Here is a 14,420-nt window from a genome sequence, read left to right on the forward strand (position 1 = left end):
CCACACACTCCCACAACACCGCTGATGCAATTGCTCTCAGTGTCGGCGTGCAAGAGAAATGTACAAGTGTCAAGGCACACAATTTACAGGTTTGAGCACAGCTGTGTAAGTCATTGTGTGGGTCTTGATTTTATTTTTTAAAGAGAAAGAATAGTGGTGGGGCATTATTGGTATTGTCTCAGATTCGGACAGCACGCCCACAGACCACCCATAGTCCATTCACTGACCGTTTGACAAATCTGATCTGGCAAGCTCTAATGTTCTTTAGCTGATTTTATGCGACTTTTTTGAGTCCATCTACAAGCAAAGATGTGTTTATTAGCTACAAGGATTCAAAATAATTGTTTTGTTAGATTAATGGCCAAAGATGTTGTTTTTGTCATTTGTGTTTTTAAAGGGATTAGGGCTGCAGCTATCTATTCTTTTACTAATTGAGTATTCTACCGATCTTTCCATCGATTGATCGGGTATTCGGATAATAAATACTTTTTCTTTATTAAAGAGCAATACTAAATATACAAGAGAAAATAAGACAGGGCTCTTAAAGGGAGTAAAAACAACTCATTTGTTTCCTTCTTTGAAAAATTATAAATGTTATTACTATTGCTTACATTAATATCTGTGAAAACTTAACCCATTTGGTACATTCCATTGCTATATTATATTCAAAATGCAATAAAATACAAAAATATAAATAAGAAACATGAATAGAACTAGAATGAATAATTTACACAACTAACTTCAGCTTATGCATGAATCATGATGCATTTACTTTATATAAATTAGTTTTAGTTTCTTTTTTTACTATTACATACTAGTAACATATTTGTCCACATATAGTAAAATAACAGTTCGGATAACAGTTCAATAAGCTATCACTTATTTATCAGCATTAGAAATACGTGTGAGAGTGTGAACAGACCAAAATGCGTATCTCTCACAGTGAATGCATGAGACTTGAGAGCCCTGTAACATGTATTGAGTTTAGCGGGCTGTGCGTTAGTAATAATGGTCTGTGGGGAAACGCAGTGCTCCCTGTGTACAGTAGTTAAATGGATTAAACAAAGCTTTGAGGCAACAAAAATTGCCTCGATGATATTTTGTATGAGAGTTACTCTGTCATGGTTCTGCCTCCTCGTGTCTTGATTTCCTAGCCTAGCCAGGATCATGACAGGGCCACACGTTTTGTGTGGAGAGAAACATATTATTGTCGATCAGGACATATGCGCTCTCTCCGGTCTCGCCCCTCTCGTTGCTTCCCGCCTGTGTCTCATTACCCACACCTGCCCATTGTTATCTCCTTTGTTAGTCTCCTTATTTAATGCCCTCATGTCTATGCTGGTTCGTTGTACCAAGATTCATTGTTCGTTGTACTAGTTACCTTTTCCTTGTACAAACTACTTGGTTCGTTGTGATATTTACCTACTTTGTCTTGCTTCTGTACCTTGCTTGTTGCCCTGCCTCGTCTCGTCTTGCCCTGCCTCGTCTCGCCCTGCCCTTCACCAACCCGATCCCGTTTTGTCTGACATTGTGTCGTGTCCTCAGATCGTTTCTTTTTGCCAACCTTATGGGAAGTGTTATATTTAATTTATATATTAAAGTCTTGTTAACCCCTTCACCGCTGCCTGCATCTGGGTTCTTCCACTTCGTATTGTGACTTACTCAAGGAATCGTTTCAGCCCTAAAAGGAATAGTTCAAAGAAGTTAAAATGTTCTGAACACAAAAAATATATTTTGAAGAATGCCCACATTTACTTCAATTGTATGGACACAAAACTTGTTTTGTTGTTGTGCTGTATTTTCTTTCAGATTAACCCCCAAGGTTGCAAGAAAAAGACAGTTGTTGGTTGGTTTTATCAGACTCTTCCTTATGTCGGCAGATCCAAAATAAATTGTAATGTGGTCAGACCTCACGCCGGTTAGTCAAAGGTCTGGTTATGTGAGGTTGGCTTCCGATAGATCTGAGCGCGTGGGAGTTTCATTGAATGGTGCAACAGTGGGACGGTGCAACATTTCCAAGTCCTCAACATCACTGCACCCATCCATCACGCTGTTCCTGAATGCTGACACTTCAGACACCCACTTTCATTTCCATTAAGTGCACCTCCTCACACTGGCCAGCAAAGAGACACCCCCACCTTCTCTCACTTCAAATTTGGTTAAGACTTCATCACTGTTAAAAGCCGTCCTAGGCTGCTGCTGAGGACACAAGTGTTTTAATTGATGTAGCAGGTGGAAAGTTACACATCTCATTTAAAAGACATGACCTTTAACATTCCAGTAAAACAGTTAGCGTTCCACAGATCCCATTTGGATCCATCATTCTACAAATTCCAAGCATTCCAGTTCCATCACGGTGCAGATTTCTTCATGTTGAAACCCTGTGTTTCATGTGAAGCAGCTTTGCTCAGTGTTGACGCTTAACACCCCATTAGAAGCTGTGATGCCACGAATAAGTAAGAAAACAGTCTTGTCCAGGTATGTTTAAGATGTTTTTACAGATTTATGAAGCAATTCAAGTTATTATTGCCTCGGCATGCGTACTGACAGAGCATGTCGTCTTTAAGAGAAGTAAGATGTGTTTTATCCCTTTCTCCTACAAAGATCTGAATGCATTAAAGATGCATCAAACCCTGCTTTTTGTAAGCAGTTTAATCTGTATGTTGCAAGTTTTTTTTAAAGAACTGCAATTTCTTTTAAGTCAACATCAAATTATTATTATTATAAAATCATAATTATTTTTACCGGAATGATGCATAACAGCATTAATCACTTGGTACTAGCGGTGTCACAATATACTGGAATTGTCAATAACCGATATTGATATTAAACCCACCCACACAAATAATTGATATAGTAAAATTGTAAATAATTCATCACCTGTTTATAGAGTAGCTCAGAGTTGCCGTATTTTCGTATGCAAACCCCAGAAGCGAGTTAGCATTTTAAGACTTCCGGTTCCATCGCCTACATGTTTTTTTTAATGGATTTAATCGCCTGAAACAAGGTCTGTGGAAATAATTAAATTTACAAAACCTCGAAATAATTATTGTATCTTTAAAATGGCGGCTGCTAACAAGTTGATAAAAGCAACTACATCCTTTGGGTGGGATGTTAGACGTCATCGCACATAAATCTTTAAATAATGCAACATGGGCACAAATCTCAAAAAACATTGTTGGGGTTCATTTACAGAGTAATTATTTAGCAGAGAACACGTTTTTAATAAAGTTTGAAAAAGTTGTCGGAGGCTTGGTGGTGGTGACGTTGATATCAGGCAACCATAGTCTGTTAATAACCTCATGTTAGCTTTTTTCTTCTGCCGATTGTATTTAGGCTTCAAAAATAGATGATCTTGATAGAACAGACTTGTAAACATCATGAACATTTGTTAATCACAGATCTTAGTTTTTGCAATCTTCCAAAAGTCAATAGGAAAAATGCCTAGGCTTACGGTTAAGGGAACCAGCACGCGGTAACTTCCAGCTTGGCCTACAAAAATAAATAATCTCTGAGGTACTCCATAGAGCCCCAATGGTTACAAACGCCCTGTCTCCCCGCTTTCATATTTTAAAAGTGAGTCATTAACCAAAAATATATATATATATATATAAAAACAAACTTTTTATATAGATATCAAGGTTGTAACGTTTTTCATGACAACCCTACTTGGTACCAAGTGTGCTTCTCCCATTTATTTTTCCTTTAGAGATATGAAAGAACTTTGATTTAAAGGCAATGAACTCCAATCCCATGATGCATTGATGGAATTAAATGTGACTGCAGTAGTGTGTAACTGTAGGAATGAGGGAGCTTGATCTTTCCCAACAGGGTTATTATGGTGTCTTTCGCACTGCAGAACTAATGACGTTACCTTGCAGGTTCATTGAGTTTGTCTCGCTGCTAATCGACCTCGCTCGAGATCATTAGGTGTATCTGTTTAACCGTGTCTGTTGCTCAGACAGCTGGATGATGACCCATATGTAGTGCGAACGAGTTAAACTATCATGAAAGCTCTATGCAAAGCCAGACACTGTACAGATGGGCAGATTGTAGATGCAGACAGCAAAACACACAGAAAGTAAACAATGTCACTTTCAATTCATTTGGAAATTGTGAAAATCTTTCAGAGTGTCCCCAAGCGCTGTCATTTCTTTAGCCCACAAAGAGCCGTTTCCTCTAAAACGTTTGATATTCAGACCTTTGTAATAATATTGCTGCTGCTCTTGAGATTTTTCTGTTTTTTATTTAATACGTTTTTGGATATTTCTGTTGTTGTGGAAAGCTGAAATTGGCACAGTCAAATATCCAGGGATATCCATTTAATTTAGTCTCTCAATCACGTAACTCTTATCTTCCTGTCACAAAGTCTCCAATCATTTAGGAGCCGAGATTCATTGCGTTTTATATCTCTGTCTTTCTGTGTCTCCCTCTTCAACCCAACCAGGGACGTTGTACACGTGATAACTGCAAGTACCTGCATCCCCCACCTCATCTGAAGACCCAGCTGGAGATAAACGGCAGGAACAACCTAATCCAGCAGAAGACCGCCGCCGCCATGCTGGCACAGCAGATGCAGTTTATGTTGCCTGGAGCTCAGCTGCAGCCCATAGTAAGATCACTTTTTTTAGTAACCAATAACATTTGAATTATCGCTGTGTCTGTTGGCTTTATAATCCGAAATTGTTCTTCTGTGTCTTTCATCCAGACCTCTTTCCCAGTAACACAGTCATTGGCCAACAGTCCGGGCATGGCTTTCAGCCCATACCTGAGTCACATGAGCCCGGGCATCAGCCTCATGCCCGAACTTCTGCCCAGTGCCCCCGTGCTGGTCCCGGGGAGCCCCACCGGCATCGCCATGGGCAACGGAAACTCAACGCAGAAACATGTTCGCACAGACAAGCTTGAGGTGTTAAACGCAGTGAAAATCTCTTGATCTTGATATTAATGGTTGTTGTTTGGGAAAACATATCTATTGTTATTTGTAGTGTGCTGGGCTATCTGTATATGTCCAGTCTTAAAATATGTGTCGTACAAGATTTAGATATAAATACAATATTTTAAGTATTTCTTATTTTGGCTAATCACTGCAATTTAGTTTAGTCTAACTGTCGTTACAAACATCACTTGTCCTTTTCCCAGGTGTGTCGAGAATTTCAGCGAGGAAACTGCACACGCGGGGAGAACGACTGTCGCTACGCTCACCCGATGGAAGCCGCCATGGTGGACGGCAGCGAGAACTCGGTCATTGTTTGCATGGATTACATCAAGGGCCGCTGCACTCGCGACAAATGCAAGTACTTTCATCCCCCGGCTCACTTGCAGGCCCGGATTAAGGCGGCACAGCACCAGGCCAGCCAGAATGCTGCTGCTATGGTGAGTCACTCAGAGGTCCCATTACAATGACATCACAAGCCCTAATTCTCCCATTATAACAAACGTTTTATAGTGTGACACACATTACCTCTATGACCCACCTTTCTGTGTGTCCCAGTACTGAAGGTGCTGTACTTGTTTTGTATGAAACCATTTAGAGTGGGGCAAGACGTCATCTTACAGACATTCTTAGCGGTGGTGCTTTAGTTGTCATGCTGATAGCGTGTTGTGCTCCAGCTTTTATCTTGGCAAATGCTGCATACTTAAATGTATTCCCATTATAGCCACAAACATTCAGACAGACACTTGTCATTCAGACAGACAACTTGATAAATATGTATAAGCACACAAAGACCTAAATTAGTTGAAAGTGGAACACTGTATTAAACTATAAACGCCTTTTCTGTTAGTAAACATTGTGAACCGTTTTTGTGGGCGGAGCTTAGTTGGAGGAAAGATCCCCTTTACTGCATTACTAATGCTAGATAGCACGTTTTGTTTGCTTCCTTTTGACAATGACTAGAGAAGGCCACTCACTGTCCAGGAAAGCAATTGTTTTTGAAAAAGTTAACTTTAACGCAAGGAACATGGCCGACCTGTACGTACTCACTCAATGGATCCAGAGACAAACTGACATGATTACCTCCAGTTAAGTGGCCTGACATCTACACCTACCAGACAGAGAAACCAAGCATGTATAGTAAAGATAAACTGAGAGCGAATACATCTATAGATGCCTGCATGTTCTAACAGTGGCAAACGTTAGCAAATGTATTTATAGTTGTATAACTAGCAAAGTTAGCTTGCATACCCTGTGCGTTCAAAAGTTACGTTACGTAAAAAATAACCTTGTTCCCCTGTTTCTGTTTACATGGGCATACGTGAAATTTTTAGACATATACCCAAATCATAATCCACACCAACAAAAGAAAGTCATTTTTTAAATCTTAAGTGTTATGAAGTGAAACGCAAGCATTTTTGATGATCATTTTTTGTTTTATTGTGTTTAACTACAGCTGTGGTCAGTGTTTTTGTTTGGCAATGGCAGCAGGTAACGTTATGTGTTAAAATATAAAAATGGACACTGTATTCTTGTCGGTTGTGGCACTAAACAACACAACATGACGATATTTTAAACTTTAAAATATTTTAAGCCAAAACTGTGCTGGTTTTCCCCTTTTTGCCTGCAAACGAATGCTTTGACGTAAGCTTGATGTCGGCGCAAAAGGTTTCTATAATGATATTTTCTCCAAGCTACTCTCTCACTGTTCACCACCACACATAATAGAGATTAACAAGATGCCCCAATGCCTTTACTATGAATAGGAGGAAATGCAACACTCAAAATGGCCGCTCTAATTAAGGAAGTCCGCCTTCCAGCAAAAAGAGCCATTATTCACTCAATGATTCTCTGGGAGGGACTCTGTACGGTCTGGCACTTACCAACCTGTGCACATGTCCATTAGCTAAAGCGACCTTGAAAAAGGTGTTTTGGCACAATTTGAGGTTTAACAAAATGTATAGTACAGCTTCTCTTTTGAGACGTGTTGATCAGAAATATGTGATTAAATTGTGGTCTTTAGCCAGCTTTTTTAAAGATATCTGTCTTGTGTGACTAAAATAGTTGCCCGGAGGCGTTGTAAACATGGCCACCGAGTGTGCTGTCTTCCCTAAAGGGACTTTGGCATCACCCATACCTGAAAATGTTTTTGCTTAGCAGTATTCGGTTACTGTTTGCATGCCTTGGACGGTTTTTTCTAATAGAAGTAGTTTAAAAAAGACTCTCACTGTGTTATTTTTCTCAATAAGTGGTTAATCTGTGTCATTATTTGACTGGTGTACTGATATAACCCTGGCAATTTTGAAACTCATACTTGGACAGTTTAGTAAGCAAGCCGTAATTTTATTTGATGATTTCCAATACGATTACTTCAAGGACAGTCCCTATAGAGCGACCTGAGTGCTCTGCTTAAGAGTGCACGATGGTGATGGGTCATCCATCAGGGCCTGAACCAGCAACCTTACAGGACCCTGAGCTTTGACCACAACCACATTTTCAATAAGCTCTGCTAGTGTCAGATGAAGGTGTATGTATTTATAACTCACTGTCCACACACCTTCGATGTGAGGTTTAGGAGTGTGTTAAATAATTCAGATCCCTGCAGGAGTTTCTGTGTGTGCGTGCCTGCGTGATGAATGAAGACCATGACTCTGTGATTGGTTGCAGTACAGAAGTGAAAAAGATAAGAGAGGAAAAAACAAGCCATTGATTCCAACGGAAACCACCATTAGCTAACAGCTATGTACCCAAGCTTAACACAGCAAATTTCTCTTTAAAGGAACAATTTCCCTTAAATGTCAATCATTTCAAACACTTGTGACTTCATGTAAAGTTCAGATAGAAGTCTGTAGTTGCCATATTTTTTGAGCAATTTCAAGAATAAGGCACCAATACGTAAGTTTTAATTATAATACATTGTTTTATTGGATTCGATTATGTTTTTTGGGTATTAAACAATGGATGTTCATGTTCTAATTTTCTAATGTTCTTATATTTCAAGTCTTTTGTTCACCACTGTCCCTCTGCTAACAAAACAAGTCCCTCCTTTCGAAACGCTCTGATTAAAAAAGCTGACCAGGTCTGTCGTGATTGGTTCCCCGCTTAGAGTGTGTGTGTGAAGATCAGCGAACTTCCGCTTCTCATGCTGTTGTGATTGGTCGGTGCCCCTCTGAGTGCATGTGTAATCAGAATAGTGACATCAAGTACCCGGGAAGTAGAGGGCTGTAGTCTGATTCCAGCTGTTCTCTGTTATCCTTGAAAAGCGAAATCTGTTAAAGACTACATCTCGCTTGGCACTGAACTTTGAGCTTTATAATTTTGCAGGTATTGTTAATGCTCTAACAGCCGCTAACTAAAGGTTGAAAAATGGGATCGCAGGGAATGGGACCTTTAAAATATGTCAGTGCCATTCTTTTGTCTTACGATTCACACCAGTAATGTTTAATTTTAAAACATTTTCATAAAAGCGACTTAAACATGCTAATTTAAGTTCAATTAAGGCATAGTCCTGTCTTAAGATAAGCCTTGTCTGTGAAACCAGGCCTAGATTTTCAACATCTCATTCCCCAGCACACAAGTCTTATCATGTCGCAATTTTTACAAAGCTTTTTACAAAACTTACAGGGCACAGATGTGGAGAGAACCTAATGAAAAACTTGCTCCCCTGCTTCAAGCAGTCACCTGGTTTGCCCGAGGCGTTATCATATGTTGATTTTATTTGACTCCCTCTTGCTTCGTGCTGTCATTCTTTTTGAACACTGCCTGATTGTCTTTACATCCTCACAGCTCTCATTGTTGTCCTCTGAGCTTATTACCCAGTATTCTCCAACCTCAGCTGCATCTGTTCCTTCATGGCTCATTCTCTTTTCTCGTGCTTTCGTCCGCTGTCGTTCATTGGTTTGCCATAGCCATGTGGTCACTGCTAGCTCACGCAGCCCTCAGCACGTCTTCTGAAGTGCGGCCTGCAGCCCACTTTCAATCTAGTACCTTTCACAAGTTATTTCCTCTTTTCTAATCGCTCATTGCCACAACCTCTGCTTGAACGGATAGTTTTATTCGAAAGTGAAATAAAACAGAATTAATATGGAATGCAAAAGTGACCACAGACTCTCTCACAGCAGCCTGGGTTTCAGTAGCATATTTCACATTTCCTCAACATGCATTTCCAGATCATTTTGCTATAAGGAGTTAAACAAACTAGCTTCACAAAATACAGAGAAATCTAACAGAATATATATCAGAACTCATTGTAGGTTTGTGTCTGCTTAAAATAGATTTGGGGATAGGATTTTTATCTCACATTATGAGATTGAGTTCACATGTAAATCATGAGATCGGACTGCTTACCCATAATCCTTCAGTTCAGTAAATCACAGATATCCTTTTTCCTGTTGACCTTTCTCTTATCGGCTTGTATATCAGTATACAGACAGAGTTACAGAGGAGAAGACAGTCATACATCCTCATCGCCGTGCCTTAATCTGCACTTCTGAGCATTCTGGGTTCAATTATCAGAGGCAGATAAGCTGCCTCACCTCAGATTCAGCTTCTCAAATCATTCTTTCACACGCAAGGTCGCACACGCTGTCTGATGCCCTTTAAATGAGTACAGAAAGTGGGAGAGGAAGACCTGCACAGTCAGAGGAAAACACAAAATAAAACTTAAATTGAAAATATCTCATTTAGAGATTCCACTTCAAAATGACTTTCAGATTTTCTGAATTAATGTTTTACAGGCACATTAGGTATGGTGTGAAGGATAACAAGCGGATTCAATGGTTTTATACACAAATACCATTTCGCAAGATGTAAACACTGGTCCAGAAGCACGTCTGGTTCTGTGTTTATTTATTTCATATTATCATTTTTAGGGCTGTCAAACTATTTATCAATCGCATCCAGAATAAAAGTTTGTGTACATATAATATATCTCTGTGTATTGTGCAAATTCATTTTGTATTTGTAAACACTTACACATATGCATATATTTAAGAATATTATAAAAATTTTTAACCTTCTAAATTCCTAAAGCATATTGTGTTAACTCAAACTTTTATTCTGGATGCGATTCATCGTTTGACAGTCCTAACAACTTTTTTAAATCTTACATATATAGTGAAGTCTTAAATAGTATTTTTTCATGTTGAAAAACTGAAACAGGAAGTTCTTAACCAGCATTGGACCAGCGTCTCAAATTGGTCTATAAAACAAGTTCATATTCGTTTTAAATAACATAAAACTAATGTTTTTGTATTTAGGAAGATTTGAACAATTATAATAGTTAATAGAAAACATTTTCATGTATTTTGGCACACTCTCAGTCTTTTTCATTGCTGTTGGTTGACTTCATTTCACTCCTGAGCTTTGGACCTTTGTTAGATTTTAACATGACCACAATACATGCAGAAAATGGCAATATTGGAGTGGTCTCTTAAAAATGTCCATGTGTTTTTTTCAATTGTTTCTTCTTTGTCGTCTTGATCACATCAGGGTCTGCCACCAGGAGCCATGCAACAGCTACCAAAGAGACCGACCCTGGAGAAGACCAACGGCGCAACTGCCGTCTTCAACCCCAGCATGTTCCACTACCAGCAGGCTTTGGCCAGCATGCAGCTGCAGCAGCAAGCATTCATTCCCACAGGTGAGCCCGTGCAGGCAAAATATAAAACCCTCACTTTATCAATTGATTCCTATAGTTCCTGCAATGGCTTGCATACATACAGCACCGTAAAGACAAAGTGTCTGGCTAGACGAGAATATGAGCACTTTTCTGCTTGCCATCTTTTTCTCTGCAAACCCACTTGCTCTCTTTTCCTCTCTATAGTTCACCTGTGCACGTGTCATGCTAATTAGTCCCATGACACATACGGTCCCTTGTTGTCTCCTCATGCACCTGAGCATTAGCTTCTCTCATCCTGAAATGCACCGTGTGCACTGTTTTCTCAGGGTAGCTAATCTTTTAGGCCTAGTTAGCACTAGATTTCACAAGTAATTGTAGCAGAAATCCTCCTGCAAAATATAAAGAGGATTTAAGAGAATAGTTAAGTTTGCTATGCAGCCGAATTTTAAAGACTTCATGAGATCTGGTCTGTTAGTTTTAAAGAGATAGTTCACCCATCTTTATTCTGCAGAACACAAAAGAAGATATTTTAAAGAATGTTGGTAACTAAACTACAGCGGTACCCATTCACTTGCATTGGTTTCGTGTCCATATAATAGAAGTTAATGGGTCCCGCCATTGGTTACCAACATTCTTCAAAATATCTTCTTTTTTGTTCTTCTGAAGAAAGAAAGTCATACAAGTTTGAAATGACAAGAGGGTAAGTAAAGGATGACAGAATTTTCATTTCTGGGTGAACTATCAGTTTAAATGCACAATACAACATGTTGTGTAAAAAAGCAAGTTTCAGTCCGAACCTTTAAATATTAGCTGAAGAAACAGACATGAACACAACAGCAGATTGGCATCTAGGCTAAAAACCTCTCCTGATGAGGACCTTTTTAGCAGTGTGATTCATTTCCTGTTTGTCTCTGCATTGAGTCAGTGTCTCCATCTCACCACCATGTACCCATAATGATGGTCATCGCTCTCTCGCTGTGTGTCACTAACTCTGAAGTTGTTTTGTCTTGTTCTCATGCTGCTTTCACTGATCCATTCACTCCCCTTCTCCCTTCTCATCTCTTCCACTCCTCATCCACCTCGGCCTCTCTTCTCCTGGGCTCTTGCATGGTGTTGCAGGGTCCGTGTTCTGCATGGCTCCATCTGGAGGTATTGGTAGGTCACTTCCAAGTCTCTCTGGATCAGGTTATCTTACAGCAGCATGTAAGATGTGTGACAGACAGGAGGGTGATCCATGACTTACTGCAGAGGCCCGGCACTGTCATATAGGGTGTTTTCTTCACTACAGACATAAAATGATTGTATTTTGTTTTAAATAATGTTAAACGTTCGTTAAATTTTTTAAAGAGACACATTTTTATTGAGGCGCATACTTGACATAAAATATGTGATGTAAGTTAAATATCGATATTCCTAATGTTTTTTAAAATATAAAATATTTTCAAGCTGTGATTTTTCTAAATGATTATTTCTTCCAAAAATGTTTCAAATGTCATTTCCATCATTGTCATTTCCACCACATTATGATATTAAACAACATGTAAGTAGTTGTTTTTTAAGTAGCAAAAATAACATTGGGATGTTCTCAATAATGTTTGGGATTTGTTCATTATTTGTTTTCTAAATGTCCTGATGTGTCTATAGTTGAAGAAACACCTTTTTATATATTTTACCCGACATTACAAGATTTTTACTACTGATTATTTTCATTATTAGTCGACTCTGTCAAGCGAGAGCTTTGATCCTCTCCTGTCTGTTTCTGTGTTTACACCAACCTTCCACGGCTTCTTATCATTTGCTCATTTTTGTGGCTCGTTGTGTGATGTATGAGTTTGTGTATGCGTATGTATGTGGTTTTGTTTGAGTGTGGAACTCACGGCACATTGAGGGCACAATCAAGGCTAAAGCCTTCAGCGTGACTCATTAAGATTGGTTCCTTTTTCTTTTTTCGCCCTTTTCCTCTTTATCCTCTCCTCTTCCTCACTCCCTTAAATCTATTATAGGCCTTTTCAAACCCCCCGGCCCCATGACAGAGGGCCGCTGGGAGAGGCGGGACTGGACCAACTGCAGGGCCCCCCAAAGCCGTTACCTGTCAGGGCCTGGACATACTGGTGAGGGTAGAGCCTAGGTCCCCACGCTACTTGCACACACAATCTTTTCATGTTTAGAAAGCATAAAATACAATCCTACAACAATTCTGTGGCCATAGGCGTCCAGTATATGCAGCTGTCGGATTTGTCCGTTAATTACCTTTATTTAGCTGGGTAACACTGACATCAGTTCTGTCAGGACACTTGAACCAGTGAGTGAAGCACAAGCCCAACCAGTGAGCGTGCCAGTGTGTGCCTGTGAGCATGTCTGTATTTTAAATTTCTTTGCCATTATTTGAAATCTTCAGTGCACTTTCTGTACACATATCATGCTGTATTCATTTGCAGTTTTCCATATAATATGACCTTTATCTATCTATATGATATTTGATTCTAATAGATCCTAAATTCATCTTATTAAATCATATTTATGATTTCGAAGTGCTTTAAATATCAGGTTATCCTAAAATAACACCAAATAAGTGTCATATTATTTATTTGAATGGGAATGGATTATGTTTATGCATTCCTTGCTATTTACTTTTTATGGTCTGGGGCCACCATCAAAATATATCTCTCAGATTGTCCAATCGGAGTGATGATTTTGATGATGGCCATGTTTTCGTTTTGCCCATTAGATGGTTTTATCTCAGTGTAACTGTAAACAGATAAAACTCTCGAAGCTAAAACACAATGGAATAAAATGGTATGTTTTTAAGTTTTGTTTGCATGTTTGTTCTCGAGTGAAAACATCATCTTTGCAGTACATGAAATCGTAGTTGCCATGACTCAGCCTATTCCTCTGGCGTATTATGTCATGGTACTCATAACATTCCTCCTCCCCTCCACCCCTTCCCTTGTTTCTTGTCTGACTCGCCTGAAAAAAGTTCCCATGATGCACGGTGCCACCACTTCCACTGTTTCGTCGGCTACGACCCCAGTCACCAATGTTCCTTTTGCTGAATCAGCCACCTCCAACCAGGTTTGCCCCTTCATTTTGGCCTTTCCTTTATACAGCTGTGAGGCGTCCGACTCTGGTCCATAGACGATAACCTGAAAGTTTCGCTTAAATGACTTTAAGATCAAAATATTATACTAAGGATGTAATGTAAGTAATTGTGTAACCAGTGTTTATACAAATGCTTTCTCATCCAAAATAGTAGAAAATTACAATCTTTGAGTCATTGAGTTCTCTGTGGACCAATGAGGAGCCTCTTTACTTCTGTAGCACAATGTCCCAGTGCCACCGTGTCTGTGTGTTTACATCGGTTTTACTCTCTGTTAGCGTTGTCACCGTGTGTTAGAGAGCAAACCACTACATTTAAAGGAACAGTTCACCCAAATATGATAATTCTCTCATGATTCACTCACTCTCATACTATCCCATATGTTTGTGACTATTATCAGTTGAACACAAACTAATGTTATAGTGCTGTGTTATTTTACACGGTGCTCTGGAATACTTTATTTTGATTGGCCAATCCTACATTCGAAAGTGTGATACTCCCAGATAACAACTGTCAAAACTAATAACAAATGGTAGTTTGTTATTAGTTTTGATAAGTTTTGATATATTTAGGGTAGTCAATTTCCAAAATATATTCATGGAAAGTGATCCTTAAGATCCTAATGATTTTTGGTATAAAAGAAAAAAAATCATTTTCACCCTTACAATGTATTTTTGGCTTTTACTAAAAATGTTCCTGTGCTACTTAAAACTGGTTTTGTGATCCAGGGTCACAAATGACGTTATATTTATAACAATATTATACAA

The 14,420-nt window shown here is 39.1% G+C and overlaps 1 protein-coding gene across 8 annotated transcripts in view; it reads left to right on the forward strand.

The window, feature by feature from the left end:
- The window catches only part of mbnl3 (muscleblind-like splicing regulator 3), a 35,205-nt gene that overhangs the window by 14,542 nt on the left and 6,243 nt on the right, over positions 1 to 14,420 (forward strand). For 4 of the 8 annotated variants that reach the window (XM_079479976.1, XM_079479974.1, XM_079479977.1 and 1 more), the window contains exons 3-8: positions 4,448 to 4,612; positions 4,709 to 4,909; positions 5,143 to 5,376; positions 10,427 to 10,577; positions 12,560 to 12,667; positions 13,534 to 13,628. In XM_079479976.1, the coding sequence (XP_079336102.1) occupies positions 4,448 to 4,612; positions 4,709 to 4,909; positions 5,143 to 5,376; positions 10,427 to 10,577; positions 12,560 to 12,667; positions 13,534 to 13,628 (954 nt within the window). The remainder of the gene's footprint in view (positions 1 to 4,447; positions 4,613 to 4,708; positions 4,910 to 5,142; positions 5,377 to 10,426; positions 10,578 to 12,559; positions 12,668 to 13,533; positions 13,629 to 14,420) is intronic. The other 4 variants (XM_079479971.1, XM_079479972.1, XM_079479973.1 and 1 more) reach the window with 2 other exon arrangements.

The sequence above is a fragment of the Barbatula barbatula genome (assembly GCF_947034865.1).
Source record: "Barbatula barbatula genome assembly, chromosome: 18".
Taxonomy (NCBI): domain Eukaryota; kingdom Metazoa; phylum Chordata; class Actinopteri; order Cypriniformes; family Nemacheilidae; genus Barbatula; species Barbatula barbatula.